Raw genomic sequence first — 26,800 nt, forward strand, 5'->3', positions numbered from 1 at the left:
TATAATTTATACTTTAATACAGAAAAGAAACCATACATCTGTAGTTCATACACACCACGGGTAACACTTCAGTATATCTAGAATAAGACAAAACTTGATGTTGTACCTGAAGTAGGTGACCATGAGAGAAGGAGGAAAAGCAGATGCATACTTTTTCAATTTGGTTTAGTGTTCCAATGGGACTCAGTCTACTAAAAAAAAATATAAATTTATCTTTAATTACTTGTGAAAGCCAATAAACTACAGTGGGCTTTTTAGAGTGGTAAAAACTGCATGAAATCATGGAAGCTGGCTACCTCCATCCCATGCTGAAGGTCCAATACACAGAGTACCAACAAGCTCCTACAAGGCATCGACAGTCTTTAGCTCTCAGGCAACAGCCTGTTGCAGTTGAGTGTCTGCAATCACTGTTTCTAATCAACTGGCCAAATCCTTCAAGAGTCCTAGCTAACACTGGGCTCAGGGACAGACAACCGTGGCATTTGTTTAGGCTGAATATGGTACTTAGCTGTCAGATCCCATAAGGTGCCACTGAAGTCAGATGCTCAGCAGCCGCTGCCTTGACACAGTCCTGTAGGGTAGTGCTCAACAACATGCACATTTCAGGTCCTTAGAGCAGAACATGTGTAAAGTCCAATTCCAAGTCAGTTGGTCAATACCAATACACGTTTACTTAGAACTTACACTGCTGTAAAAATAAATACACAAAAAAATTCCAGAGGGCCTGGGGACAAGCTCCATCATTGCTGGTCAGACAGTCTCACCAGTGCCTTTGCTTGACTTACAGGAACAGGTCGTTACCAAGGCAGGTAATGGGTTTGGTCTGGCCCTTAGCTGGAAGGTTAATGGTCTATATGTATTCCATCCTACCATAAAAATAGAAATTCATCTAGAGCAGTAACGGAAAGTGATTGCACACTATCTTTGTGCAGATACTGAAGGACACTTCTCTATACTGATCCAATGACACACAGGGAGGATTTTTCAAAAGTAGTCAGGTGGACCTGGGCATCTGAACCCCTGGGACTCTCAGGAGGTCCTGAAGCACTTTTGGAAATCTTCCCATAGGCACTTATAAAAAGAAGAAATCTATTTGCTGCACTTAGGAAAGAAGCTAAGAACAGAAAGACTGCAAATAATGGAACATGTATCCATACAAATGGGAACTAAATATATCGGCAAGTATATGCCTTGGCAGAGATTTTGTTACTCTTCACTAAAACGACACTCATAAACCTGCAAGAAAATTTGTGATTGATATTGTCATGTTACTTACACTTAGAACCCCCCCCCCATCCTTAGCAGCAAAACAGTAACAGCAATCTTCAATGTTAAGTCTACCATACACTTTGCAGACAGATGGAGAATAATAGAGATTTGCTTGATGATGCAACCCTGACAACAAAGGATTAAACCTTCTAGGGGAAGACTGATTCCCACCTCTATTTTGCCAGGTATGACCAGGTAACTCAATGCATAAGTGTTACAGGTTTCAACAGCAGTCAATTGCAAGAGCAGAACTGACCTGAACTTAACAACTTTGCAAGGGAGTTCTCTCCCTCTTTCTTTTTGAATAGGTTTCAGCTTTTCTTTGCACCAGCACCACGTTTAAGTACTCCGCTTTGTGTACGTAAAATCTATACAGAGCCATCAGAAATGATGGCTTTGTAAGGCAGGCCTCTTCTGGCTGATGTAGCAGCTCGGTTGTGGCAGTACTGAACTCACTGTGTGCTAATCAGGGGGTTAAGCAAGCCTACAGGTAACTCCATGCTGCAGGAACAGGACCAGCTAGGCTCTAATATAACTAACTGAGCTAAACCAGCCTGGAGCATGTCTACACTTACAGTCACAGCTTTGTTGGCCCTGAATCCAAAATGAACAGAGCCTTAACCACAGACTAGGATAATATATTCAGAGCAGCAAAGGAGAGTTGTTCCCAGGTATGTGTATTTTTTTCTACAGAAGGCTGGTTTACTATTGGTATTTCTTACCTGCCTGACAGCAAAATGGTCCAGTATGTTCCAAAATGGGAAGAAAGTAGCTGGCCATTTACAACTGCAACGGTAGAGTGCTCCTTGGTGAGTCTACAGAAATTTTGACTAAGACTGATGATACCAAGGATTTCACTCAGGTAGTAGACTGTGTGTACTGGGAGCTCCTCCACTGGCTTTTGTCTTAGCAGGGGGATGGAGGAGACAACTGAAAGTCTTTAGCATGCACAGTCACCTCTAGAATGCTTCTTAAATCTAATAAGCTACCAAACAGATTTACTTTGTTGGTAAAATATCAACTAGTGTCTCTTCTTTTTTGCTTTTTCCTTCAGCATGATCTACTCATTTTACTGAACTTAACAGACAATATCCCTAAAAACAGTGATTCCACCCTATGGAGAAGTATATATGGGAAATTCCTGTGAACAGGCATATGCTTCCTATTGAACTAATTCATCCTTCCCTAGAACAGCAGTACAACATGCTGGATGCAAAGCCAGGTGGCAGTATAAACAGATTCCTCCACATTCTGGATTTTGCTGTCATTCCTCCACACTCAGGATTTTGCTGTCACAACTGTGCTACATTTCTGCTGGTTGATGAAAGAGTATCATCTGTCCTGCTTTGATGTTCGGTCCTTTGTAACTGATTATCACAAAAGCAAGCTAAGTGCCTAATGGTAAAGGAAAACTTTGTCTTGACAGGCCCAGAATTTCCTCTGATGTCAAACAAGACGTTTCCAAATACTTCTGCTCCTCTTTTAGAAGCTTAGGTAAAATATTCAGCACCCACCAATCTGGAAGCCTTTGTAGTAGAAACAAACAGCACAATTCCTTTTTGTTTGAGGAGATGTTGCTTTTGATTGCACAATTAGGCTATGGAGTGTGGCTCTTTATTAAAATGCTTGAAATATGACAATGTAGTAAGAGCATGAACGAGGATAAAGCACCTTGCAGGAGTCTGTGTTCCATCACCTGGGATGAAACTATGCTGAGATGTTCCAACATCAAGCAGGACTATTCACCCTGAGCCACAACTAATCTGGAAGATCGTTAACAGCCATTTGGGAGAACGGTGCGTTTAGCCTGTCGAGTTCATCTACTTGTGGGGGGTGATGCATTATAACCTCATGGTCCTCTGAAACGTCATCACCCACAGTGACTAGGTTTGTTAGAGATTTGCTCCGAACACACTGGAAATCAACATGACGGCTTTTGCCCTCTTCCTTCTCCCATGACATCTGGATGAATGGCCGTTGAACATAGTTGTATATCACTTCTGACCGGCCACCAGGCCTCCTCTTCACCTTCTCTTTACAGGTGGGGTATCCTGAAAACACAGACAGCCAGTCAGTTGCACTACACCCCTTTGACTTGCACAAAGGGACAACAGGATCCCAGAAGAACAGCCAGGCAGGAGTGATTATGGGGGAAGGGGGGGACTTAGCAGAAAAATGCTCACATGCCACATTATTGGCTTCCTTTCTTTTCTCCTGGAAAGATGTTGCAGCATTGTGTGTAGTCATATGATCAATGGCTGCACAGCATTACCATTTGGTGAACAAACATAGCTACTACAAAAATAGGAGCCTCCAAGGACAGAGCACAACGTTCTCGAAGCTCCCTAAGGGAATGCTTGGATCAGCAAGCGGAAGTGTTTGACTCCCGTTTCCTGTTTACTCAGTCCTAAAGAGACAAAGGCTTGCTGGTACATGGCACACATCTTTCATTTGCCCTTAACTTTTGAGCCTCCTAGCCAATTTCAGTGTAACATGATAGAGGTGAAGGAACATGTCCAGCTTCTACTAGCTTCATGAAAATAAAGGCCTAGTAAAACACAGAGCAAAACAGGAAATGCCTAGAGTCCAGAGGAAACCAGGCTTTACTGACTATGGAGTCACCTGTTGTAGAATTTCCTTTCTGAAGAAATACTTTACCTTCAATGCCAATGCGAATATTTTTCAGGCCCCGTTCCTTTAACACAGCTTTTGCAACGTCACGGTTCTCAATGTACTTGAAGAATCTGTACAGCTTGGAACTGTAAAGGACTTGAGAAATAAAAAGGGTGATTAGAATCTACAAGGAGGGACCTTCTCCCCATTTTTTACATGCTCAGCTGTGGGAGTGCCAAAAACCAGGTCTAGTTTCCAAGAACTACTTCGGGTATCTGTTCTCACCACTGCAGTTAGCTGCACTTCCTTGGTGGGAGGGTAGCGATGCACATTACAGTCTGGATAGAATGGGTGGTGATGGCAAAGAGTAAAGCAAAGAGTATTCACTCACTAGGGAGCTGGGAAAAGGCTGAGGGAGAGGCAGCAAACAAAAGGAAAAGATGCAGCGAGTGCTGTCATTACCAATGCAGGCAGACTGACCAAAGCTCTAACTAGCCAGGTATCCTGCCTCTAGCAGCCACCAGTTCAGAAGGAATGTACAGAACAGGACTCCATATGACAGCGTCTCTTCCTGGGGAAAGACTGCTGTTTGGGCAACAGGTCCTTTCCTTATGGCCAGATGTCTGGGTGTGTGCTGAACACAGAGAGGAGCCCCAGCGTAGAGCCCTTACTTTGCGAGTACTCCTCTCCCATTGGAGGTGGATGGTCTTCATCCCAGTCCACGGTGTCTTCATCTGTCAGCACAACAATATGGCATTCACGTTCCCCTTTCCTTGCGCTATCCACCATTATAGGCAGAATTAGCTCCTCCAGGTAGCTATCAAACTGCTTGTGAGCACCATCATTGGAGAGCTCATGTAACAGAGCACCTAATGAGACATAAATCATATGATGAGCTTTTTTACACAGTATGAAAATATGTCCCAGCTCTACACTTTCCAGATACATTCAAGAGCACAGCCTGCATTCTTCTTTAGACAAACTCCTTAACATATGTTCAGATGCATCAACAGTCTCCAGCTCCAGAATTGGCAAAATCAGATATATGAGACTGCATTTCAAATGGAATGTAAATTACATGGTAGAACCATTACATTACCATTAAAAAAACCACCAAGGTCCAATCAATACAGCGCAACAGTAACAGACTGAATAATTAATTCATTATGATACTTAACTTGAATTTCCAGCAACAACCTCTGTCCTTGAAAGCACATTTTCTACCTTCTCTGTGATCACTGATTAGAGGACAGGGTAGGAAATTCCACCCAAGGCCTGTGCTACGATACCATATGCCTCATTTCAGTATAGTGCCTTTCACAGATTTGCATATGTTAAAAGTACTTTTTTTTGCCAACATACATACCCAAAAAGCTGCTCCCAATCCCTTAATGACTGGGAACTCTCTACTACTTTCCAACTTTGGTGTCTTTGGTTCCTGCTCTGCCCATCATCCATGAGCTTAAATTATTCATGATTCTCTGGTACATTTTAGATAGGAGTTATAACCCTGCTTTTAGCCTTCATTTTGTTTGGCTGTAACAGCGAGCTCTTCTTCTCAGCCTCTGTTACAAGAAGAGACTAGAATTTTTACAATTTCAATTTGCTTTTTTGGGCACGGTGTCTGCATTCTGCAGGATTCAATCACTTCACTTGGGATTGATGCAGCAAAAAAGGAAGCTGTTTAAATGCAATGCATACGTCAGTCCTAGTGGAGTCCATACCTTCATGCTCAAACTAAAGCACATGATTAAGCAATGCACTGAGTCAGGATCAGAGTGCTCAACACCATGCAGATGATCTCCTAAGAGCTGATTTCTCTCCATACTTACTTAAATCTTGACATTTGATTGTGTTGAAATCAAAGTTTATGCAGAGGTAATCACATGTGTCTCGAAGGTCTGGGATGGAAATCCCATCAGGGCAGTTAATGATTCCGGTTTTGTAATAATCCTGCAAATAAAAGGACAGGTTTTGGAGAGAAAAATTAAGAATAGCTTGGACTCTGATAATTTTTAATTAGTTCTTTATTTTGTTAACCAACATTTGAGAGTTACAGAGGCTATATATAGGTCTGTGAACAGTAAAACCAGCCCTGCTTGTCCGAGAATCTAGCCTCATTGCAGATCCTCTTGGGTCTGATAAATGGTGAGCTGCAGTTAAAAATTTTCCCATGGCATAGGGTTTAATAACATCTCATACGTAATATGCATTTATATGCAACCACAAGGTCAGGACACAGCTCAGGAACTACAATGGCATGACACAAGAAAGGTAAAAGGCAACATGAGCAAATATGTGAAATGATGACTCATACCAAAGTCTATTATAATTTAAAAAAAAAAAAAAATCACAACGCAGAACAGTAATAAAAGAATATGTCTGAGGGGGTATGCAGCTGCCTGGGAGATGGCTCAGTTTTGCACATGTGACAAACAGATTGGTTTTTTTTCAATCTGCAAAAATCTCCTTACCAGCACAGTCCGGAACACAGCTGAGCTAATTCCTTCTGCAATTTCATATTCTCCCTTTTCATTTGGCCTGGTGAAATTATATTCTCTTCCTGGTCCAAACATTCTGAAAAGATAAAAATCTATGTAAGTGCACAAGTGTAGTTAAATGCATTAATTCTAGAGACCAATAGGTGCACTGAGGTTAAACAAAACCAGCAGACACATATATGCAGTAACTTGAAACCTATACTCAAATCTCTTACATAGTAAATGAGCACAAGAGCTGTCTCACCTAAGTCTTCCTATAGCTGGACTCTGCCTGTCGCTATAGCTACTGTATTGTAAGGAACAAGCCACAGCTCAAAGGAACAGACCATTCAACCCTGGGTCGGAAAATACCCTGGCAATAAAGCCCTTTCACTGAGGCTATGCAAGATAACCATCGCACGCCTTTTCATCCCTTGTTTTATACAACGACCTGTGCAAGGGTCAGTAATCCACCAGATCTTGTCTCCCTGTGGTCAGAGATGGGTGAAAGTGCTGGCAACAGAGAAAACGAGTGCTTCTTGTTGCATCAGTAGGCTCCAACCTTTAAGCTATGTTACAGGGAGCTGAGTAACTTCTCTTAAAGGGAGAGTATTATAAGATAATAGCAGAAGGGGGATGGAGCATTATCATTTTCCCCATTCTGGAAGGAAATTTATCAGCAGTGAACAGATGTAGTACTTATAAACAAGGCAAACACTTGGAGAGAAAGCAAAAGCAGACCATGTCTAGCTAAAAGTGCACACTGTTTGAAGGAAGTGGAATGAAGGGAGAATGTTGTCTAAAGAACTACCAACTCTCTCTACATCTGGTCTTGTCTTCAAGGCCTCACTCACAGCCAAGTTCTGAATGAGCTCAACCTCGCTTCGCTTGTGTGTATAGATGAGACTGGAAAACAAACATTAGGGGTTTGTTCCATTTTAGCAACCATTTGACACCCCTTGAGCTATCTTGAAAATAGTGGAAATTACCCACCTTCCCAGCATAGTATCAGGGTGAGCAGTGAAAATCTGTGGATTCACTGCAAAGCGAGTGCCGTCTACCACAAGCGTCACTTTCTCTGGAGCCACTGTTTGTGAATTGCTGCTTGAAGACAAAGTGCAGCATCCATGGCGTTCCTGGGTATTAAAATATTCTGACTGTCTCTTATTTCCATCTTGGAAATGACAGCTCTGTGTGTCTTCAGGAGCAGACAACATGCTACTGATCTGGGGACTTACTGGACAAGCAGTGTGTCGGCATTCAGAATCTAAACCTGAGAGAGACAAATGAATATTGCACAGGTAAGATATAATTTATTGAAAAACATCATGTCATAGTAACACTTACTACTGTAATGACAAAACTGAGTCATACAATAACAAAGGACGTCAATATACCTAACTGTCAGAGTAATGTTATATGACATAAAACTAGACTGCATTTTCAAATTGAGCCAGCAGTTGGATTTTGGATAAAAAATTTCCCAAATGAACCATTGTCCTGGTTTCAGCTGGAATAGAGTTAATTGTCTTCCTAGTAGCTGGTATGGTGCTATGTTTTGAGTTCAGTATGAGAAGAATGTTGATAACACTGATTTTTTCAGTTGTTGCTAAGTAGTGTTTAGTCTAAGTCAAGGATTTTTTAGCTTCTCATGCCCAGCCAGCGAGAAAGCTGGAGGGGCACAAGAAGTTGGCACAGGACAGAGCCGGGGCAGCTGACCTGAACTGGCCAACAGGGTATTCCATACCATGTGAAATCACATCTAGTATAGGAACTGGGGGGAGTGGGGGCGGGGGATCGTCGCTCGGGGACTAGCTGGCTGTCGATCGGCGGGTGGTGAGCAATTGCACTGCGCATCATTTGTACATTCCAATCCTTTTATTATTGCTGTTGTAATTTTATTAGTGTTATCATTATCATTATTAGTTTCTTCTTTTCTGTTCTATTAAACCGTTCTTATCTCAACCCATGAGTTTTACTTCTTTTCCCAATTTTCTCCCCCATCCCACTGGGTGGGGGGGGAGTGAGTGAGCAGCTGCGTGGTGCTTAGTTGCTGGCTGGAGTTAAACCACGACAACCATGATGATACTCCTTGTTAAAGCAAGATGGATTCAGTGTGTAAAGAGCAGGAGCACAGGAATTAAACAAGGCTAGAAATATAGACCCACAGACGCCAGGTATTGACACCTACTCTCACAGGAAAGCTGGAGCAGAAGCACACACCACACTAAAGGTGGTTTAAGCCAGGAGTGCTTGATGCCCAGTTCATGGTGGGCACACAGCTCATCAGGACTGTCCAGCTACTTTCAGTTTATCTGTTCAGGGACAACCTCAGAAAGAGCTGCAAGCTGGCCAGGATGTGATGATCTTGCCAAGACAGCAAGACCCTAAAGTCTGCTGTGGACCTTTGTCCTTTAGAACAGCCTGGCAAAAGCAGGGTACATACATTCTGCACTCCCCAGTGCAAACTGCCTTGGGATACTGGAATTTTTCCAAAACATAACACCTCTCAAAAAAAAAAAAAAGATTCTCCCTTAGAGATTACTATAAGCTAAAGACATTATCCTTACCCTCTGTCCTGGGAACTGCAGCAGGGCTGTGACCTCCTAGCACCACATTACTTTCTTCTGACTCATGGACTGCTACAGTTACGTTTTCCACAGAGCGACTGGAGTCCAGATTTCTTGACCAGTCTGTCCCACCAGCACAGTTAACATTCATGCTGGGCCTCCGTGATGTGAGGAGTTGGTTGCGTTTCCTAAGAGAAGAGCTAGGAGAGAAAATACCAGGTGGTTAGTTTTGGAAGAAACTCCCAAGCAATGAAGTTCAAACTGGGCTTCAGAGAGGCTTATGATGCTAGTCATGTCCCTACACTAACCTAGGAAAGGGGGAAAGAAAAGGTTTTAAAGTAACCAGGGGTCTATTTCATCTATAAACCTTTGCTTTTTTAAAAGAAAGTCGAATGCCACTGATGTCTTTAGATCACACGTGTGTTCCTGCAAATACCTTCCTGGCAATTATCTGACATCCAGACCACTAGAGCCCTTTAAAAATGTTTATATATCTCTGAATTCCCAGCACTGGCAAAATGAGCTCTGTAACATGGCAATACCCTGATACACAACATCTTCCCAGTTAACAGCTCAGGCATTGCCTCTTAACCACTCTGAGGTTTGACTAGGCGGTTCTCTACTCCCAGTCATTGTTGTTTGTTTTGTTTTTTTTTTTTGTCTTCCTCCTTCTTGATTTATCCCCCTCTCATGATATTGTGCTCACCCCACTATTTAACCCAACATAGTCCTACAACAAATCCTCATACCACATAAACCAGCCATGACTGCAGCAGCCTTATATCCATTGCACCCTGGCTCAGTCCGATACATACAATGCTTTAACCAATGCCATTCAAATCTTAAATGTTCTTTCAGCATATGCACAGAGACATCTTCCATTTTTGCTGTTTGGCCATTTCACTCAAGTGAAATTCTTCTTCCATGTTCCTATCTTTAAGACCCACTTCACTCCTTTGTATCTCCTAGCACTGACCCTTTCCCTCATTCTCTCTTTGGCATGTGTTTTGTCCTGCTATTGCCTTGGACAAAAACCAGCTCTCCTTTCTTGGCTTGAAGTGTTTTGCTTTCACTCTTTCAAACATAAACCACCAATTTTCTCATTAATGAATTTTCCCAATTTCCCCCCTGCAGAACAATTGTCCTGTGTCTTTTTCTTGGATGAATTAAGACTCCAGGGCCTGCGGGTGCCATCTATAAAGCATGGCAGAACACAGACATGGCTAGATACAAACCAGATAAAATATAGCACTAATAAAACAACAAAATGCCAAATAAGAGTTGGCGAGTTTTCTGGTCAGGACCTGCTGAGCATGAAAGCCTTAATGAGCAGTTCAGTGGTGGGTTTCAAGCCCATCATTACTGGCAGTCAGTGTAAGCATTTAATTCTTAATTAGAAATTTAAAAAAGGAATAACAATTCCTTCCCCTTGTCCCATAAAACAAATACTAAGTTGCCAGCATTATTATATCTGTATATTTTTAGAAAGTCTGTTGCTTACACATCATGTGATATTCATCAGAAGGAAGATTTTTGGCAACAGCAAAGCCATGTGAAAAGCTACTATACTCTTTCCTTTTTTAAAGGCCCTGGCTGACTGGTAGGAACAGCAACACGAGGAGCCTGTGAGGGTCATCTTAGTTCCAGCAAACTTAACAGCATGCAGTGCATCACTATCCACCTCGCCTCTCACCAAATACCCAATGTTGGCTCAGAAAACTCCGTCTCCTGACACTTTCCAGGCTGCTTTCTTGGGCCAACTGCACTGGTTGCCTGGACCCCGGAGAAAACCCCTCATCTGTCCCATCAGAAACCCAGCAGTCCCCGTGAATGCTGCCTTGCTTTTGCTCACACCTGAACAAATCCATCCCCTTTTGCCTGAGCTAAGGGCAACACAAACTACCTGTGAATAAACCTGTGCAATCTTTACCCTCTTCTCTCATGTGTCAGACCAGCAAAGAGGTAGCAAGAAAGGCCAGCAGGCTGCTCTTGGGCCATGGGCAGTGGGACATGGCTGTGTGGAATCCCCAGTATCCAAGCAGAACATACCAATTGCATGTGCAATGCACCAACTGCCCCACTCATACAACTGCAGGACAAACCTACCATCCCAGGAATGACTATATAAATGAGTAAACACACAGAATATGCAGAAAATACTCTTTAAAGTAACCCCAAATATGCAAACCCACATCCTGTATATTGGTAATTTCATTGATACATTGATAATTTCAAACATAGCAACAAAAATGCAACCATTCCCCTATTTCATATAGTCTATTTCAATTATTGTGAGAAAATTTCAAGTTTTCCAGGCTGCAAATGTTAAACTATTTATACAACTAATATTGTGGTTTCAAACACATTCACTGAACTTCAAACATTGTAATTATGCTGTACTTTTTGACCAAAATGCTTTAAAATTTGGTAAATGCACAGAAAGGCAAAACATATTTTTAAAAACTGCAGTTTGATTGAGTTAGGCAAAAGTGTTTTGAGATGGGGAAAAAAATATCCTTGTCGAGTGGATATGTAATTATCTTGGGAAAGCCCTTAAGAGGAGTCGTTCTTGAGACTAGCTAGTTGTCAGGAAGAACACAAACAGTGTACTGGCTTGTGTCTCAGGAACTCTCCCCCTCCCTGCAACTTTTCTGTATCGAAACAAGCTCCTTGATAAAACTGAGATGCTAACACACTCACTTGGGAACAGGATTTGCTCTGTGAGCTGACAAGAACTCTATTAAGAAAACTTGATAAGCATAAAATTTACTTCTTAGGCCTCTTTCTTTCAGGAGTGCTCCATTGCTGCAGTTCCGCCAATAAGCTCCACTTGCGCTGTCTGAACGGTCTCTCGATTATTTAATACATTACTTAGCAGAGAGGAGAATTTAGGCAGGGAGTCAGATCAATAAGCAGTTTATACCCAGGCAAACAGCAGCTTTATCAAGGGACACTTACATTCCATAACTTCACAAGAGGCCTGCCTTATAAGCTCTTTTTAAGTGATGTCGAACAGCACGAAACGCCTACAGACTGAATTTTCACAACCATCAGACTGGGTTTGATGAATGTTGCAATCTTTGTTCATCACCTTAAGCTCTGAATTAAAGCACAGTTCAAGAGACCCTGAGTGCCATTCAGCAGAGCCCTCTACTACAATATCTCAGAGATTATTTATAGAACTATCATCAGATATGCAGGAACTACAATACATGAATTTTCCCTGATCTTTTTCGGCTTAATCTGCTAAGCAGGATTTTTAGGAAAAAAGCCCCAGTGTTTGACACCTTTCTGCTCATTCTTTTCTGTTACACTAAGTTTAGCACCAGTGAAAAGTGCTAAAAACTGCAGTGATGGGAAGATTCAGAAACAGATGCTCTTTGCAGTTGTGGTGGCTCTTACAAGCATCAGATCTGACTTTCCTCATTAAATCTATGGGAAGCTGAACGTTCAGTCCTGCTGATAATCCAACTTGGGCCAGGCTAATGGCGTTTTCTTGTCTTCTGTCCCCTCTTGGCATGCCCAAATCCTACACATTGCATGTCAGCAGAATTGAGGTAAATGAGTAAGTATTCCTTTAGCACATCTGGCTGGTACAATAAATACCCAAACTAGTCATTTAACATGACAAATATATTGCAATCACGCATACAACCCAGTAGGGAAACTAGTACATAAAGACTTCAGAAGGCCACACTCATGCCTGACCAGTTTACAAATGTCCTGGTCTCCTTTCATGCCCAGGATCAAGGTGAACTACCCGCAGTGAGAATGAATACCTATAAATAATAATTAGCACTATTCATCTTCAAAGCTTTTTACAAATATTAACTGCTCATTGCTCCTAACAGCCCTGGGAAGCACTGCAGGGAATTCTTTTATGAGAAAACACAGGGACACAGAAAAAGAGACATAATCTTCAGGACCAGCCAGAGTATCACGTCCACTAACTGTTACACACGGACTTTTAGCACGTTCACTACTCAAGCTCCCTGGCCATGCACCAGCAATTACCCTGTGGTTAGCAGGACAAATACTAGCAGGTTACCATTTTCTTCTGAGGTCTGTTTCCATGCACGTTTCTACCCTCTGGTAAGCATAAATTGGCTGGTACCACAGAATTGATCATGAGCAGTAAATGAGCACCTTGACTTCTTAGCTCACTTCTCAGTAACTTGTTTGTATGCTCAGATCCTGAAGGACCAGGTACGGACCAGGCTGTAGAGGAATTGAAGACTCATGGCTTGTGGACAGCCGGATTTTGGGAGCTGGGAACTCATGAATATCAAAAGCCCAGTGTCACGTTCAGCACTAAAGATCAGAGAAAGAGCTCCTGAATAGGCTGTGATTTTTTTTTTTTTTTTTGAAAGGAAATCAGCATCACAGTCAAAAATCAAAATTCACACCTGACTCGGGCCATTGGTTTTGCCTAACTTGGAGCATGTAGGTTCCTCCTCCCTCCAGAACATGACAATGTTAAGAATGAGCTGTGCAACTGAACAAGCATCTCTGTTCTCCAAACCATGTGCTGATGGTCACAGTGAAGTCATCTTTATTTCAACTTGTTTAGAGCCAACACTTTTGTTGAGAGAAAATTATGGAGGCGATATTTAAATTTTTTTTTTAAACACAAACTGGAAACAGTTTTTAGCAGCAACGCATCTTTGGCACAAACAAGTCATGCTACAAACATTTTGCAGAGATAAAGAGGCTGATCCTTGTTCTATGTAATTCTTGAGAAAGAAGAAAGTGTACTGGAATGTAAAAGGGCTGGGAGGATCTTCAGCACATTATCCTTCCCCACCCTAACGAATCTGAGGCACATCCAAACCCACTTCCCTAGGTACATAGCTCTTACCCAGCTACTGGAAGGAGCTGAATGGCTTAACTTGTACAGACCAACATAAACAGTACATAGGTGATGTGTGCAAAGAAAAGAAACTCAAATACAGTAATGTGTCCAGTAGAGAAAACCCATTTAGATGTAGGTCATTTTATTAAGCAAAAGGTAACAAAAGTATCAGTACAGACTTGCTGGTTTCTAACTTTTTATTGTATTACTTGTTCCTTATCCTTACCCTTGGGATTTTTTTTTAAAAGAGCCATTAAAAAATATTTAGGTATCAAGTTTGCAGAACTTCAGAGAAATGTCAAAGAAAACTCATGAAAAGCTGAGCTGTCAAAATCCATTGAAGAGTAAAGACCTTTACTGTAACATGACAGCTTATGTACTGCTTCACTGTCATCTGGCATGACAAGAAGGAAGTCGTAAGAGAGTAAAAATAGTAGAAGTGAGTAACCTTATTTCACCATTCGGTTTGCGAATGGCGAAGACAGACCAGCACATTGATCGAGTGAATCAGATGGTTAGCAATCTTCCACTCTTCCTAAACCACAGCGTAACCACGATGACTTAAATAAAACTCCAAACAACTCATTTTTAAGGAGACAACACTCCTGTAAATCTACAAAAACATTCCCATGTACAATTATTCTCAGAAATATGAGCAAGCAGGAAACACGCGTATGCAGGGTGTGCCTGACCTAATTCTACAGTCTACTACTTTAGAACAAGACTTATTTCTAATATAATTGCATGCCTTTCAAAAAAGTTTAGCCTTGCTTTAATTTCCTAAAAGATATCCTTGGAACATGTCAAAAGTGTCTCTAAACATAAAAGCAGAAAAACAAATTAGCAATGACTGAATTCCTCCTCTGGAGAGAAAAAGAGAAATCTCATAGGCTTAAGATAAATAATGAGAAGCATTTCCTGTACGAAAGGATTAGCAAATCAGTATAGGGTATGTCTAAACCACAACGGGAGTGCAGCACAGAGATACTCAAGCCAGGAGAGATCCGCTGGCCAAGGCTTTGCTGTGCCATACACAACGTGTGGATTTGTCAGTTGGAGGCCAGATGCAGTCTAGCTGTTTCAGTCCTGTACCACGCTGAGTGAGTTAACCTGGCCTCTCTCATGTAGTACTCGCCACTCACATTCATATTCTCTCAGCTGGTCTGCTCTTGTGCACCCTATACGATTTTGGAATTTGGTTAAGTGAAAAAGCAGTGATGAAACTTGCTATGAAAAAATATCATATTGGCAAGTAGGCAGCAATCCAACTTTCTAATTTTCATAAAAACTATTTGCATTTGATCATCAGATGCATACTTCCCCGGGGAGAAGGAGGAAGAGAAAAACAACCATACTGCTTGTCAGCTCAGTTCAGTGGCAATAAAAATTCCCCAGTCATAGGGAAGCATACCAGAGGGCTGTGCAGAATAAGAGTAATCCAACCGTTAGAAAGAAAGGCAAAAAGTAAAGCTTTCTGCTCTATTAAAGATTGAGAACAGATCTGGGGTCTCATTCTGTAAATATGAAGGAAATCCACTGAAAACAGCAGGTTTGAATTTGCATGAATGAGACTGGAGTCAAACCCTAGGAATTTTGGCCCCAGCTTCTGTTCATTCCCACACCTGTAACTTGGGAGTCCCTGAAGATTTAAAAAAATCAAATGGAGAAAGTACGGAAAGGAAACGGCGTAGAAGGGCACAGGAAAAAAACCTGCCAGGCGGTGCCTGCTCTAGTCTCAACAGAGCCTCCTGTCTTATGCTCTGCTTTGTTCCCTTCTGCATTCCCAGTAAGAGGGAAACACAGCACCATTAGGAAATTGGAAAAGACAAAGTAAGTATAAAACCTGCCTATTAAAAAACAACTTTAGTATCAATTGTATAAAAAACTCCCCTAGAGTTTAAAATGCAAGAAGCTACCTTTCCTTTTACAAGTTGCTGGGAGTAAACACAAGCCTGTCGATTCTTTATCTACTAAAAAATAAAAGCGAGTGATGGGCCCACATTATCAGTATTGCAGAGTTTACATTAGAAGAAAGGCAATTCCAAAGCAATGACACATCCTGCTTTTAAATCCTACTCCTTGCTTTTGGCCAAATTCTACAGTCTTTAAAGATTTTAAGATTCAGAGGCTCTCTCATTCTCACAGCAGGTGGTTTTTTTGGTCTTTGGTTTTTTTAAAAGCATTTTTCCAGTTGTCAGGTACAAATCTGGTTCCTCATTACTACTACTCTTTTAACCGTAAGACTTGTCTAGATCAGTTTTTATCCTCTTCCAGAAGGTGAAGGGCCATGCGTGAAGTCTCACATAAGCAGGGAAGCTGGTGTCACCAGGCTGCCCTGGGCAAGTGTACCTTCTAGCACAAGGGTCTGAGCCCCAGGCACTGCCCTGTGTGGCTGAATCAAACAAGGGATGCTCGAGGCAACATAACACTTGACAGGTCTGAGGTTGGCCACTCACTGGCACCTGTAGATATGCCTGTACCACAGGAGAACAACATAAAAGTGCATTCACCCAGATTGCATCAGATAGAAAATCTACCTGGAGCCTTTAACATGCTTTTCTTATACCTACTAATGATCCTCGTTTCATTTTGCGCTATAGACGCAAACATATCCAGACAATAAAAGGCTGATGTATAGGTTGAACTAGCACAGGCATATTACAAAAGGCTTTTTGCTTGTTATGAAATAACTCTATCAATATACAGAGGAATTATTTTCCATCTGGCTTCAAAATATAGGTGGAAAATAACGTCCAGCAGGACTGATGCAATGCAGGACAGCCTGCAAATTCTGGCAAGAGACAGCAAGAAGGCTGATGAAATGCTTGATTGTTTTCTCCTATTCTGTGCATAGAGCTTCACTGTTAGGAAAGTTTACAGACTTACTCGTTTACTTGAGTCTTAACAAAAATCCACTGTTTCTACAAATGCAATTCAAAACTACAGTCTGCAGTACAGTTTTCATGGTTTAACACTGCACATCCACGCCTTGATTTAAGACCCATGGTTCACCAGGTCCTCCCGTAACTGCCAGCGCCTCATTTACAAGCTGAAAGCTCGCATCTTTGCTGATGGCACTGACCCACACATCAGCGCCCCACACTGACAGCATCATTTATTTTGCCAACTTATAATCACCAAGACTAATACATGCAGAAAAATCATTGAGATTTATTAACCTGAAGTAACCTATTATAGGCTTTTCCAAAATAGTAAAGTTATACTGTGGCTGCCTCATCAACTGGAATAGATGAACTGCATCCAGTAATGTCCTACCATTGGGTGTCTTGGAAGGGAACAAAATTTCTGAATAAGGCAACAGGTTAATGCTTTGCTAGGGCTATTTCCCTCCCTGTGAGGCTCAAGGTACTAGTGTTAAAAGAGCACAACCAAGCAACCTATAAAGGCTATTTCCACTATTCACAGTATTGGGTTAAAGACAGTCATCTGAAAAATTATAGTTCTTATATTTGATCCTCATAAAGAGCTTCTTAACACTGTAGTAATGGCAGCTTTGCTAGTGCTATCTGATTAAATTCAGTCAGCAATTTAAATAAAGCTGGCCATGCCCATACAGAATATAGACCTCCTTTCTAGGCAGAAGGATGGAGTATGCAGATCTGATCAGGGTAAGGGGAAAAACTCTGGTGAAAGATGAACTGTTGCAAATATAACCAGGATATTCTTCTCTAGAGACAGGAAAAACAAAAGTTCCCCTGTTAAAATACAGAATACTGAGCTAAATAAAGTTTTAAGCCAGGTGACACCTAGGAGTTACACTCTGTCTTCACCTGTGTTAGATTAAGCTACAAATACTTAATGTGAAAATCTGCAACAGGAGCAGTAGCAGCAGAAATAAAGAGTTTTGCCCCCTGTTCTCTGTTCCACCATTTTCTGCAAAACTACTTACAAAGCTTTCAGAAAAAAAAACGTTTCAACAAAGCATAAAAGCAAGACCTGCCTTACCCCTTTAGATTTTAAAATGCTATTTTCTTTCTCAATTTTTCTTCTTAGGCAGTTAAATCTAACTTGGTTTCAAATTCACACAATTTCAATTCCTACATCTACACTACAAGAAGTCAAGCTTCTCAATTATAAGCTATACAAAAAAGCATAAGGACAACAGTATTTCTGAGAAAGCTCTAACCCTGAGTCCAATATACCTGCAGACATCAGAACTTCTGAACAGAAATAATCACCCACATTTCCTATTGTAACTCTAGAGCAAACCCTCTGCCAAGCACCCCCTCTCAAACGCCACAGCTCCTTACTTACTGGCGGCTCATGTGTTCTCAGTGCTACCAACACCAATATCCTGAAATCCTTCTTTAACAGAGGGAAGCACTAAGTCACAGCAAAGCTACAGAGTTTAAACTGTTTGTGCAGCAATGGTCACTCCCCCAACGCCCAGATGTCTGATTCACGTAAATATTTCAGCTTAAAAGTCCTCGTCCCGTCCCTCCCAGCTGATTCATGAAAAGTTTGAATCTAAAAAAATATGTATTGTAACAAATAGCTTTATATTAAGCCTCCTCTTTTCAGCAAAAGCCCCCCCCAAATCTCTCTCTCCCCAGATTCCTGGTTCAGGCACAGTTTTATTAAACCCGTGATGCCATATGCTTAAACACCCTCCTGCCACTCATCTGCCACACATCCCTTACGCAGGCAGAAAAGAATTAACTACCAGAATTTCTGAATATGTACATAACCATGTGCACACAGATTCCCAAGTCCAGAAGACCTTGGACTTGGGCCCAAACAAACTTACAGTAACTGAGGATAAAGTGAGTTATTTTGATATGTCAATGCCCGCGCGATGCATTGCAGAGGCATTACACATTTACGTCATCTGGAAATGTTACCCTCTACCAGTTCAAATATTAAATCAATCTATTCTGTTGTTCTTAATGCTTTCCCCTAAGATATATCTGGATTGCTCAGAGACTGCTCCAAACACAGATTCACAGAACAATGGAATTAAATGTATCACATATCATGAATAATATATAAATTTTAATGCAAAGAGAACCTGAAGAAGTAGGAAACTATTTTCATCCTGACTCATGCTAGTGATAAAGCATATGTGTGTACTGACAAGCTTTAAAGTCTGAACAGTACATAGCACCTAAATAGATTAATGAAAGATGCCTTAAGAGGTATCTTACTTAAAAACAAACCATACAATCCAACATAATAAAAACAAGTTCTCACTAATTTACTAACTCATCTTTGCACTGTACATACATATAACATATTGCAAGCACTTGGTTTGGGGGCAAGCTTTTCTTTAATGCCCAATTCTCTAGTCTATCTAGATACAGGTGCAATAAAGCACCTGTAGCCTGTTAAAGAGGTTGGGGGGAACCTAAAGAAACAGCCTCTAATCACTAAGGCATATTGTCCCACACAAGGTGAGGCAGGTTGCCATCATTCAGGACTATGAAAATCCACACAGAGCACACAATGCTCAAGATCAAGGCAGCTTGTTGCACTTCCAAAGCATGCAGTAGAGCATTCATCCCCAAAATCAGAAAGGAGATAGCAGCAGGGTATAAATTAACACTTCAGCTCACACTTGAGGGGCTGAACACATCATAAACCCCTCCTGTCTCCTTCACCACAGTGGCCTTAGGAGAGCCAGAAACTGCACAGTGTCTGAAGCCCAGTACTTGGAGCTGTTGCCCCCACCACCTGCAATTCTGGCCTGCAACACAGGGTCCCAACACCAACACGCAGCCTGCAGCACCATAAAGGCTAAACTACCCTGTTTGCTTTTAGCATAGCAACTGGCCAGTGTGGATCCTCTTGAGGTGAGGATCACTGTATTAATCAGTATATTTTGAAATACACAACAGTTTTAATATGAATGGTTTATTTTACAGCAGAATATCCATAGAGAGAATATTCAGACTAAAACAAAATTCCTCTCCTCCCTTACTAAACTTTTGGCTTCCTACAAAAAGTTAGTTGATGTTTCACCCATAGCAAAAAGCACCTCCTTGCTTTGACTCTTATTTTAGAAAGGCTGCGAGCAGCTTAAAACTCCACCTTCCTTCTCTGGAAGGGATCCCAACAAGTAACTGCTCACTCATTCCCAGCTCATCTGCTACAACTCCAACTGCCATTCATTTTTAACCAATGACATGGCAGCAGCTTGAAAAACTAACAATAGATGGCAGATTTTTGAAAGTTGAATACAGTTACGGTAGCTATTCACCAAAGAGATTTCAGAGTAACAAAGCATACAGCACCAAAAAAACCCCAAACAAAAAACAACGAGGGAAGCTGCATACTGTTCAATGAAATGCAATTAAATTTGAAAGTAAATATTCCCATCTTGAAAAAGCATTTCATCTGTACTACAGTCAGGAGGAGCTCCGTGCTTACTGATGTTAACCTGAGTAAGTTCTGATATACCTATACACCTCTGCCTCTGTTTCAAGGCCTGAAGGAGGGCTGTGCAAGGGACACGGGAATGGGAAGAGGGCACAGCAGAGCAAGCCATCCCCTCTACCAGCAGCACAGGGCCCTGGTGCTCTGGGCCAGGCACTGCTGTCACTGATTAAAGGTCCAGCAACAGTTTGCGTCCAGTGTGGAAGAACAGAACCAGGCTTGGCAAAACTCAAGTGTCATAACTGAGCACAGGAGATGTTTACCTAACTTTGGTATGAGACAGGCTGGCATGAGATCCCTGCCAGGGTAATTATCTGGCATCCCCACGAGGCACTGCCGTATCTCACCGCAACAGTCAGCAGGACAAGTCACTGGAAGCCAGTTCAGATAAAGCCACAGAAGCTACAGCTGTACTGTCTGGCCGAAGGGCTGAGACACTCCTTATGAGCACAGGCACAAGCAAAGTGAAGACTATCAGCATGGTCTGTAGGAACAATGGAATTCTCTGAACCAAGCAAGTTGTTTAATTTACATTAAGATAGAGACAATAACAAAAAGCAAAACAAAATAAGGCCTACCTTTTAGAGTGCAGCCGCATTAGTAAACTGCAAATAATACTAAAGTAATCCAAAACCAAAATAAACAGAAGAGTTTTCTCTAGCACAACTGCAGCTCATCAGGAAAACACATCTTTATTTATTTTTAGGGAGGCAAGAGCAGGGGCTAAAATTGCAGCTAGCTAAAGCCAACCATTAGCACTCTGTCAATTTATGTCAGCAGAGAACTTGATACCCTATTTTCAAGAACTGAAAAACATCTTGCTCAAGATTTCAAAATAACTACGGTTTACAATAGTACATTGGCAAGACACCTCTTCCTTTGTTTACATGTCTGGATAAATATTTTACATGTCAAGCATAGTTATAACACTTTCTAAGAATATTCCATTACATTCTTTCTTATGTGACTAATAATTCTTTCACAAAAATATTTGGCTAGTGTCACATTTCAGCAAAATTAGCCAGGAACTGTAGCCATATTTTGTGGAAGCTTAAAAAAGGGAAAATACCACTAAAAAAAAATATACAAAATTGAAAAAGCAGAGACGATGCCTATTTCAACACACATAATGAGGTGTTCGTGCAGAGAAAAGGTGCCCATTTGGGCACTGAATAAGGTCACTCTTGAAAGTGGAAAGTTCTAAAATTGAAATGTATTCCAGAACAGTCCGCCCCAGCTCATTTTTAATTTGACAAGCAAGCAACCCATCAATATTCTAGCCAAATTTGCATCTGGTTTCATAGGTGTTTATCTCAAAGACAACAAGCAAAAGAAAGGCTAGGATTTAAAAAAAAATGTTTATTTCAAGGAAACAGTCTTCAAAGGCTATCCTTGTGAGGAATATTCAACTCCTCTGCTGAATAATCCAAGAGATTCACAAATAAATGAGCATATTCCAATAGTAGAGCTTATGCACGATTTTAATAAATCCTTAAGAAGATAGGTCTTACTGCAAAGTGTCCTGGTTTCAGCTGGGATAGAGTTATTTGTCTTCCTAGTAGCTGGTATAGTGCTGTTTTGGGTTCAGTACGAGAAGAATGTTGATAACACACTGATGTTTTCAGTTGTGGCTAAGCAGTGTTTAGACTAAGTCAAGGATTTTTCAGCTTCTCATGCCCAGCCAGCAAGAAAGGCTGGAGGGGCACAAGAAGTTTGGAGGGGACACAGCCAGGACAGCTGACCCAAACTGGCCAACAGGGTATTCCATACCATGTGATGTCATGCCCAGTATATAAACTGGGGGAGTGGGGCTGGGGAGAATCGCTGCTCAGGAACTAACTGGGCATCAGTTGGCGGGTGGTGAGCAATTGCATTGTGTATCACTTGTATATTCCAATCCTTTTACTATTATTATTGTCATTTTATTATTGTTATTATCATCATTATTAGTTTCTTCCTTTCTGTTCTATTAAACTGTTCTTAACCCATGAGTTTTACTTTTTTTTTTTTCCACCCCCCTCCCCCATCCCAATGGGGGCTGGTGGTGGAATGAGTGAGTGGCTGCGTGGTGCTTAGTTGCTGGCTGGGGTTAAACCATGACAGAAACCTGCTAATTAAAGGGTCTATTAATGTACAAAGCAGCTCTCTCTAACCCTAGGATTTCAACTCAATCCCGATCAGACAAAACCAAAACCGTGACATTTTAGAGCTCTTAATGTGGACTGCATGAAATGAATTTGCTATTTTCAATACGGCAGCCAGCTAGACAAGACGCTTACAAGAAACCACCATCCCTAAGTGAACCTCTTGGTGGTAAACCTGGACCAAAACTCACATGGGCAGAAATCTCAGCTTCCAGCCCCATCTGTGGGACACTGCTGGGGCAGCACGAGGGTGCTGGTATGCTCATTGTCAGGGCTCCAGCTGCTCTGGGATAAGTAAAGCCTTTAAGTCTCACAGCTGTCAATTTGGCTGGCCTGAGTTCACAGGAGGTTTTGTTTTGAATTGTTATTTTTAATTCAGCTGTGACAAGCTCCTCATTAAAGACAGCAGTAAGTGTCTGCAACACAGAGGGTGAGACTGGAGGAGAGTCTATTTTCTGCATTAGTAAGAATTACATCTTTCAGAAATGCAGTAATCCCACTCCACAAGTGGTGAAATGGCATTTCCCATAGTTGTCCACAACACCTTTAAAATGGTCTTGGAATGACTTAACAGCACAAAGGGAAGACAGATACAGATGCCACATGGCATATTAATCATATTAACCAATATGTCATGGCATATTAACCAATTTTCTGAAAACAATTAAGAGTTTCAAAAACAGCTTTTAAAAGAAGAGGCTCACCCCATGATCTTGGCAAAGAACATTCTGTAGTAGGGACATTTGACAGACAGGGTACATTTTAAATATAGTACAGCCCTAATGAACTAAGCTCTCCACAGCTTTATAATTACCAGTAAATAGAAATCCAGTTTCCCCCTTGCTCATCCAACACTAGGTAACAGACATCATTTGACTGGTTTCACTTCAGTATCTCATGCAGCACATTCAAAGCTAACCATCTCAAAACCAGCTGGTTATCACTGCTCCTCAAGTCTGACAGCAAAACTGCACGTAAACGCATTTCCTCACTATCAAATACGTTCATTTAGGTCTTTCTGAGAGCGCCACATCATACAGCCCTGTGAGGGGACTACCATCTTCAGCAGGCTGGGAGCAGTGACACAGAGCTGAGTCACAGAAACCTTTTCCTACCACTCAACAGCAGCCAAAACAGCACATCTGACCACAGCCTCACCCATACATTTGAAAATGGAACAGACAGGTTGCTGCAGAGGGGGGCAGACGCATGCTGAGGCCCTGTTACAGAATCTGAAACAGGGGACTATTCTGGGAGGTGATAATGAGAAAGCTCCTCTCCCACTTGCTGCTCACACATGCCCAAGAAATGTGCACAATCAATACTTTTCTCCATTAGTGCAGCATCCCAATCAATGGCTTTTGATCATACTCAAAAAGGTTTTAAATTGCTGTGCAGCACAGCTTAATCCAGAGATAAGCAGCATTAAGGGTAAAAGCTAAAACCTGTCTAGCCCAAAATGACTCAAACATTAGCTAATTAACACACTGTAAGAATGGATCTCATAGAAACTATGGATATGAGCAAAAACTTGAGTTGGAGGTGCTTTATATTAAAGCTAAACCATTTCACAAATATACCTGAATCACCTGATTTGAAGATCACTCAATAATCTTATGATTTTTCATATTTGCACCTTGGTCTGTCTGAAAGGAAACAGAACAAAGTAGATCCTGTAGAAGAAAAAAGATTTTCCTTATATATTAAACTCCATAGTTAAAAAAAAAAAAAAAAAAAAAATCATCGAATGGTAACAGCAAATTGACACTTAGTGAAATTTAAATAATCTATATTTCTTTTCTATTCCTTAGTTGGCCTCCTGAACAAAGTTACAAGAAATAAGGCAAATCTTTTGAAAACCTTGAAAGACTCCTTCCCAACACATGCAGTAAAGTCTCTTTCTAAAAACCATATTTGTATAAAAGGCCTTTGCTATTGTAAACTTCCATCTCCTGAGTCTGTATCAGTCACTAACACCTGACGAAGAGCAGTCTTCTCAAAAAGCATTAGACTACAAGGAGGTTTGCAAGTGCAAGTGCCTGCCAGAACATTTATGTCAATGGATCAGGGAATTCATTCATAACTACCAACTGCTACAGCAGATAACATTCCAGGCAGACGTAACCTTTTCCGTGGCTAGAGATTATGCAATACCATGATTTTTGATCCACTCACCCAGAGGAAGAAGAAATTAGCTAGCTTTCACATGGGTTAAAGCTTCCTTGTTCTGTTTCCCTCCATTATTTGTTGCAGTTATGATGAACTAGCGGATGATATTAACTGCACATGAACTGGGAGACTTGTAAAATCCACTCAGCTAATTTCCAGTCCTACTACAAACTCTTGCTGCAGCTGCTGCAACACAGCAACTGGGAACAGTTTCTTCCTGCCTTTTCCCTACTCACCTCCTTTGTGGACCCTTCACTCCAGTTTCTCCAAGCTATCACAACACCTCAAGTGAGAACTGCAGTCATTCAAGTTATAATACAGATACTACTTAGAGAAAAAGAATGTCAATTATTATTAAACTGAGAAAATCACTGAAGTTGGGGCATATGCTTAATCAAGACCATTAACAGGACACCCTATGGTATCATGTGGACTCACAGATTAATTTCAAAAAGGAAATGTCACCAGCTGTTGTCCCAGCGGGGTGAGCCACAGGGCTGGGCTCCAAGAAACCCAGCTACACTTTCTAGACCCAGAATTATATTTATTGAGGAAACCCTTCTTTTATTAAATATGGCCTCGCTATTTTTGCCTGCCTAATCTGTTTTTCAAAGCTACATTGCCAAAACTTGACATACAAGAAGCATTATCTGGCAGCAGCAACCACTAATTATTATACACCATTTCTTATTGCTGTCACAAGAGCAGGCTACCACTGGACTTGTACGTTCTTGCACTACTCTGCTGTGAGGAGCATTAGGCACAAGGTTCAGTTCTACTATTTTTATGGCTGTCAAGGTCTGCTTCCTTCTGAAAACTCTCTGATTCAATGGACTAAACTACTACATCCCAACACATGGATCAGAGACACAGCACTATTTTATGAGAGCTAGTTGGTAGTTGCATTTATTTCCCAGTTCTTGTAATACATGCTTTTGCCACTGAAAGTATGACTAATAAATTTTAATCTATATTATTTGTCCACAAATTGCAAAGGCAGACCTGACACACACAGAGCTGTGCTCTCATTTCTTTATCTTTATTCGATTTCCTTCACCCCTTTTTTTTTTTGCTTCTTTTGGCTATTTCAGTATTGGATCCCAGGCAGTTTTTTATTCTCACAGTAAATTGCTGACTAGTTGCCTAATCACTCTGACAGTGGGATACATACAACCTGTTCCAATTTATAGTTCACAAGGGTATTACTATATTTGCGTGTTCAGTAGCAAAACTGATGCAATGACTGAACATTCCCACACTCAGGAGCAATCGGTGAATTAACACCATTTTTAACAGCTGCACATAACACATTTGAGGTTGTTCTGAGGGCAAAAGCCAGGGAAAAAAACCAATCCCAGTCATTGCAGATGAAATTACTGAATGTTGAACTTCAGCAACTACAGCCCATGTTCAGTGCTTCTTCTAAGACTACCAGCCATTGATTTTACTTCTCAATTTCAGGCCTCATGGAACAGCTGCCCTTCAAAAGTCCTAGCCCTCTTTTGTACTGACAGGTATGGCCAAAAAATACACAGGCCAGCGTACAGTCTGTGCTCAGGCCAGAGGACACATCTTGACCACAAATTAGAACTGCAACAAGAGACAGGAGGAGAAATGGCCATGAAAGCTGATGAAATGACACATAGGGAAGGCAAGTCCCAGGACTTCAGTTACTTAAAGCATCTGTAATTATTTCCGTGTAATAAGACTCCTGAAACACACCCATGTGAAAGCCCACTTTACTTTGCCTTTGTGGTTCTGCTATGTTACAACCCAGCCTAGTTCAGTCCCCAGTCTGCTGCAAAGGAATTCTAGTCACCAGTTCCATGGGTACAGGCTAACAAGGTCTTGATAAGAAAAACCTTCCCGCTACTTCTAGATCTGAGACTACAGGACATATTCCTCATCTCTGCCCTCCTGTTATAACCCCATTCTCTGGAAAGCTGGATATCCTTTGACCCTCAAAACCACTGCTCCTTGGCCTTTCCTCCCACCACGCATAGACATATCCAGGGGTCCATCTTAGCTGTGAGCTGTCCGAGCCTCTCTGGGGAACATGTGGTAGCAAAAGCAGGATGTCAGGCTCTGCAGTAGAGACCAGCCACTAGCCATTCTCATCTCAGAAAACTGCACTTTTGATATTCACGCTGCTAATCTGCCTTCTGCCGTGCTGCAGGCTGGATGAAGTCCCTCCTATAGGTGCATGTCCCTCGCCCCCCCCAGCAGTGGTTGCCTTCCTTTTCCCCAGGATAAAGCAGGGCTGCATGGGGCATGCTTAAGCAATCCCTATTTACCCTGGAGCACAGGGGG

General features: G+C 41.5%; 1 protein-coding gene across 5 annotated transcripts in view; it reads right to left on the minus strand.

Annotated features, from left to right (window-relative positions):
• The window catches only part of KCTD20 (potassium channel tetramerization domain containing 20), a 31,068-nt gene continuing 4,268 nt past the window's right edge, over positions 1-26,800 (minus strand). Inside the window, exons 1-9 of one of the 5 annotated variants that reach the window (XM_030000595.2) lie at positions 20,756-20,790; positions 8,933-9,132; positions 7,601-7,635; positions 7,356-7,498; positions 6,357-6,459; positions 5,715-5,835; positions 4,554-4,751; positions 3,928-4,038; positions 1-3,320 (exon numbers count right to left, since the gene is read on the minus strand). In XM_030000595.2, the coding sequence (XP_029856455.1) occupies positions 3,028-3,320; positions 3,928-4,038; positions 4,554-4,751; positions 5,715-5,835; positions 6,357-6,459; positions 7,356-7,498; positions 7,601-7,635; positions 8,933-9,132; positions 20,756-20,775 (1,224 nt within the window). In that variant the 5' untranslated portion in view covers positions 20,776-20,790 and the 3' untranslated portion in view covers positions 1-3,027. Of the gene's footprint in view, positions 3,321-3,927; positions 4,039-4,553; positions 4,752-5,714; positions 5,836-6,356; positions 6,460-7,355; positions 7,636-8,932; positions 9,133-18,059; positions 18,181-20,755; positions 20,791-23,901; positions 23,925-26,800 lie in introns of those variants that run through there. The other 4 variants (XM_030000593.2, XM_030000589.2, XM_030000590.2 and 1 more) reach the window with 4 other exon arrangements.

Source organism: Aquila chrysaetos, chromosome 24 (genome assembly GCF_900496995.4).
Source record: "Aquila chrysaetos chrysaetos chromosome 24, bAquChr1.4, whole genome shotgun sequence".
In the NCBI taxonomy this organism is placed as follows: Eukaryota; Metazoa; Chordata; class Aves; order Accipitriformes; family Accipitridae; genus Aquila; species Aquila chrysaetos.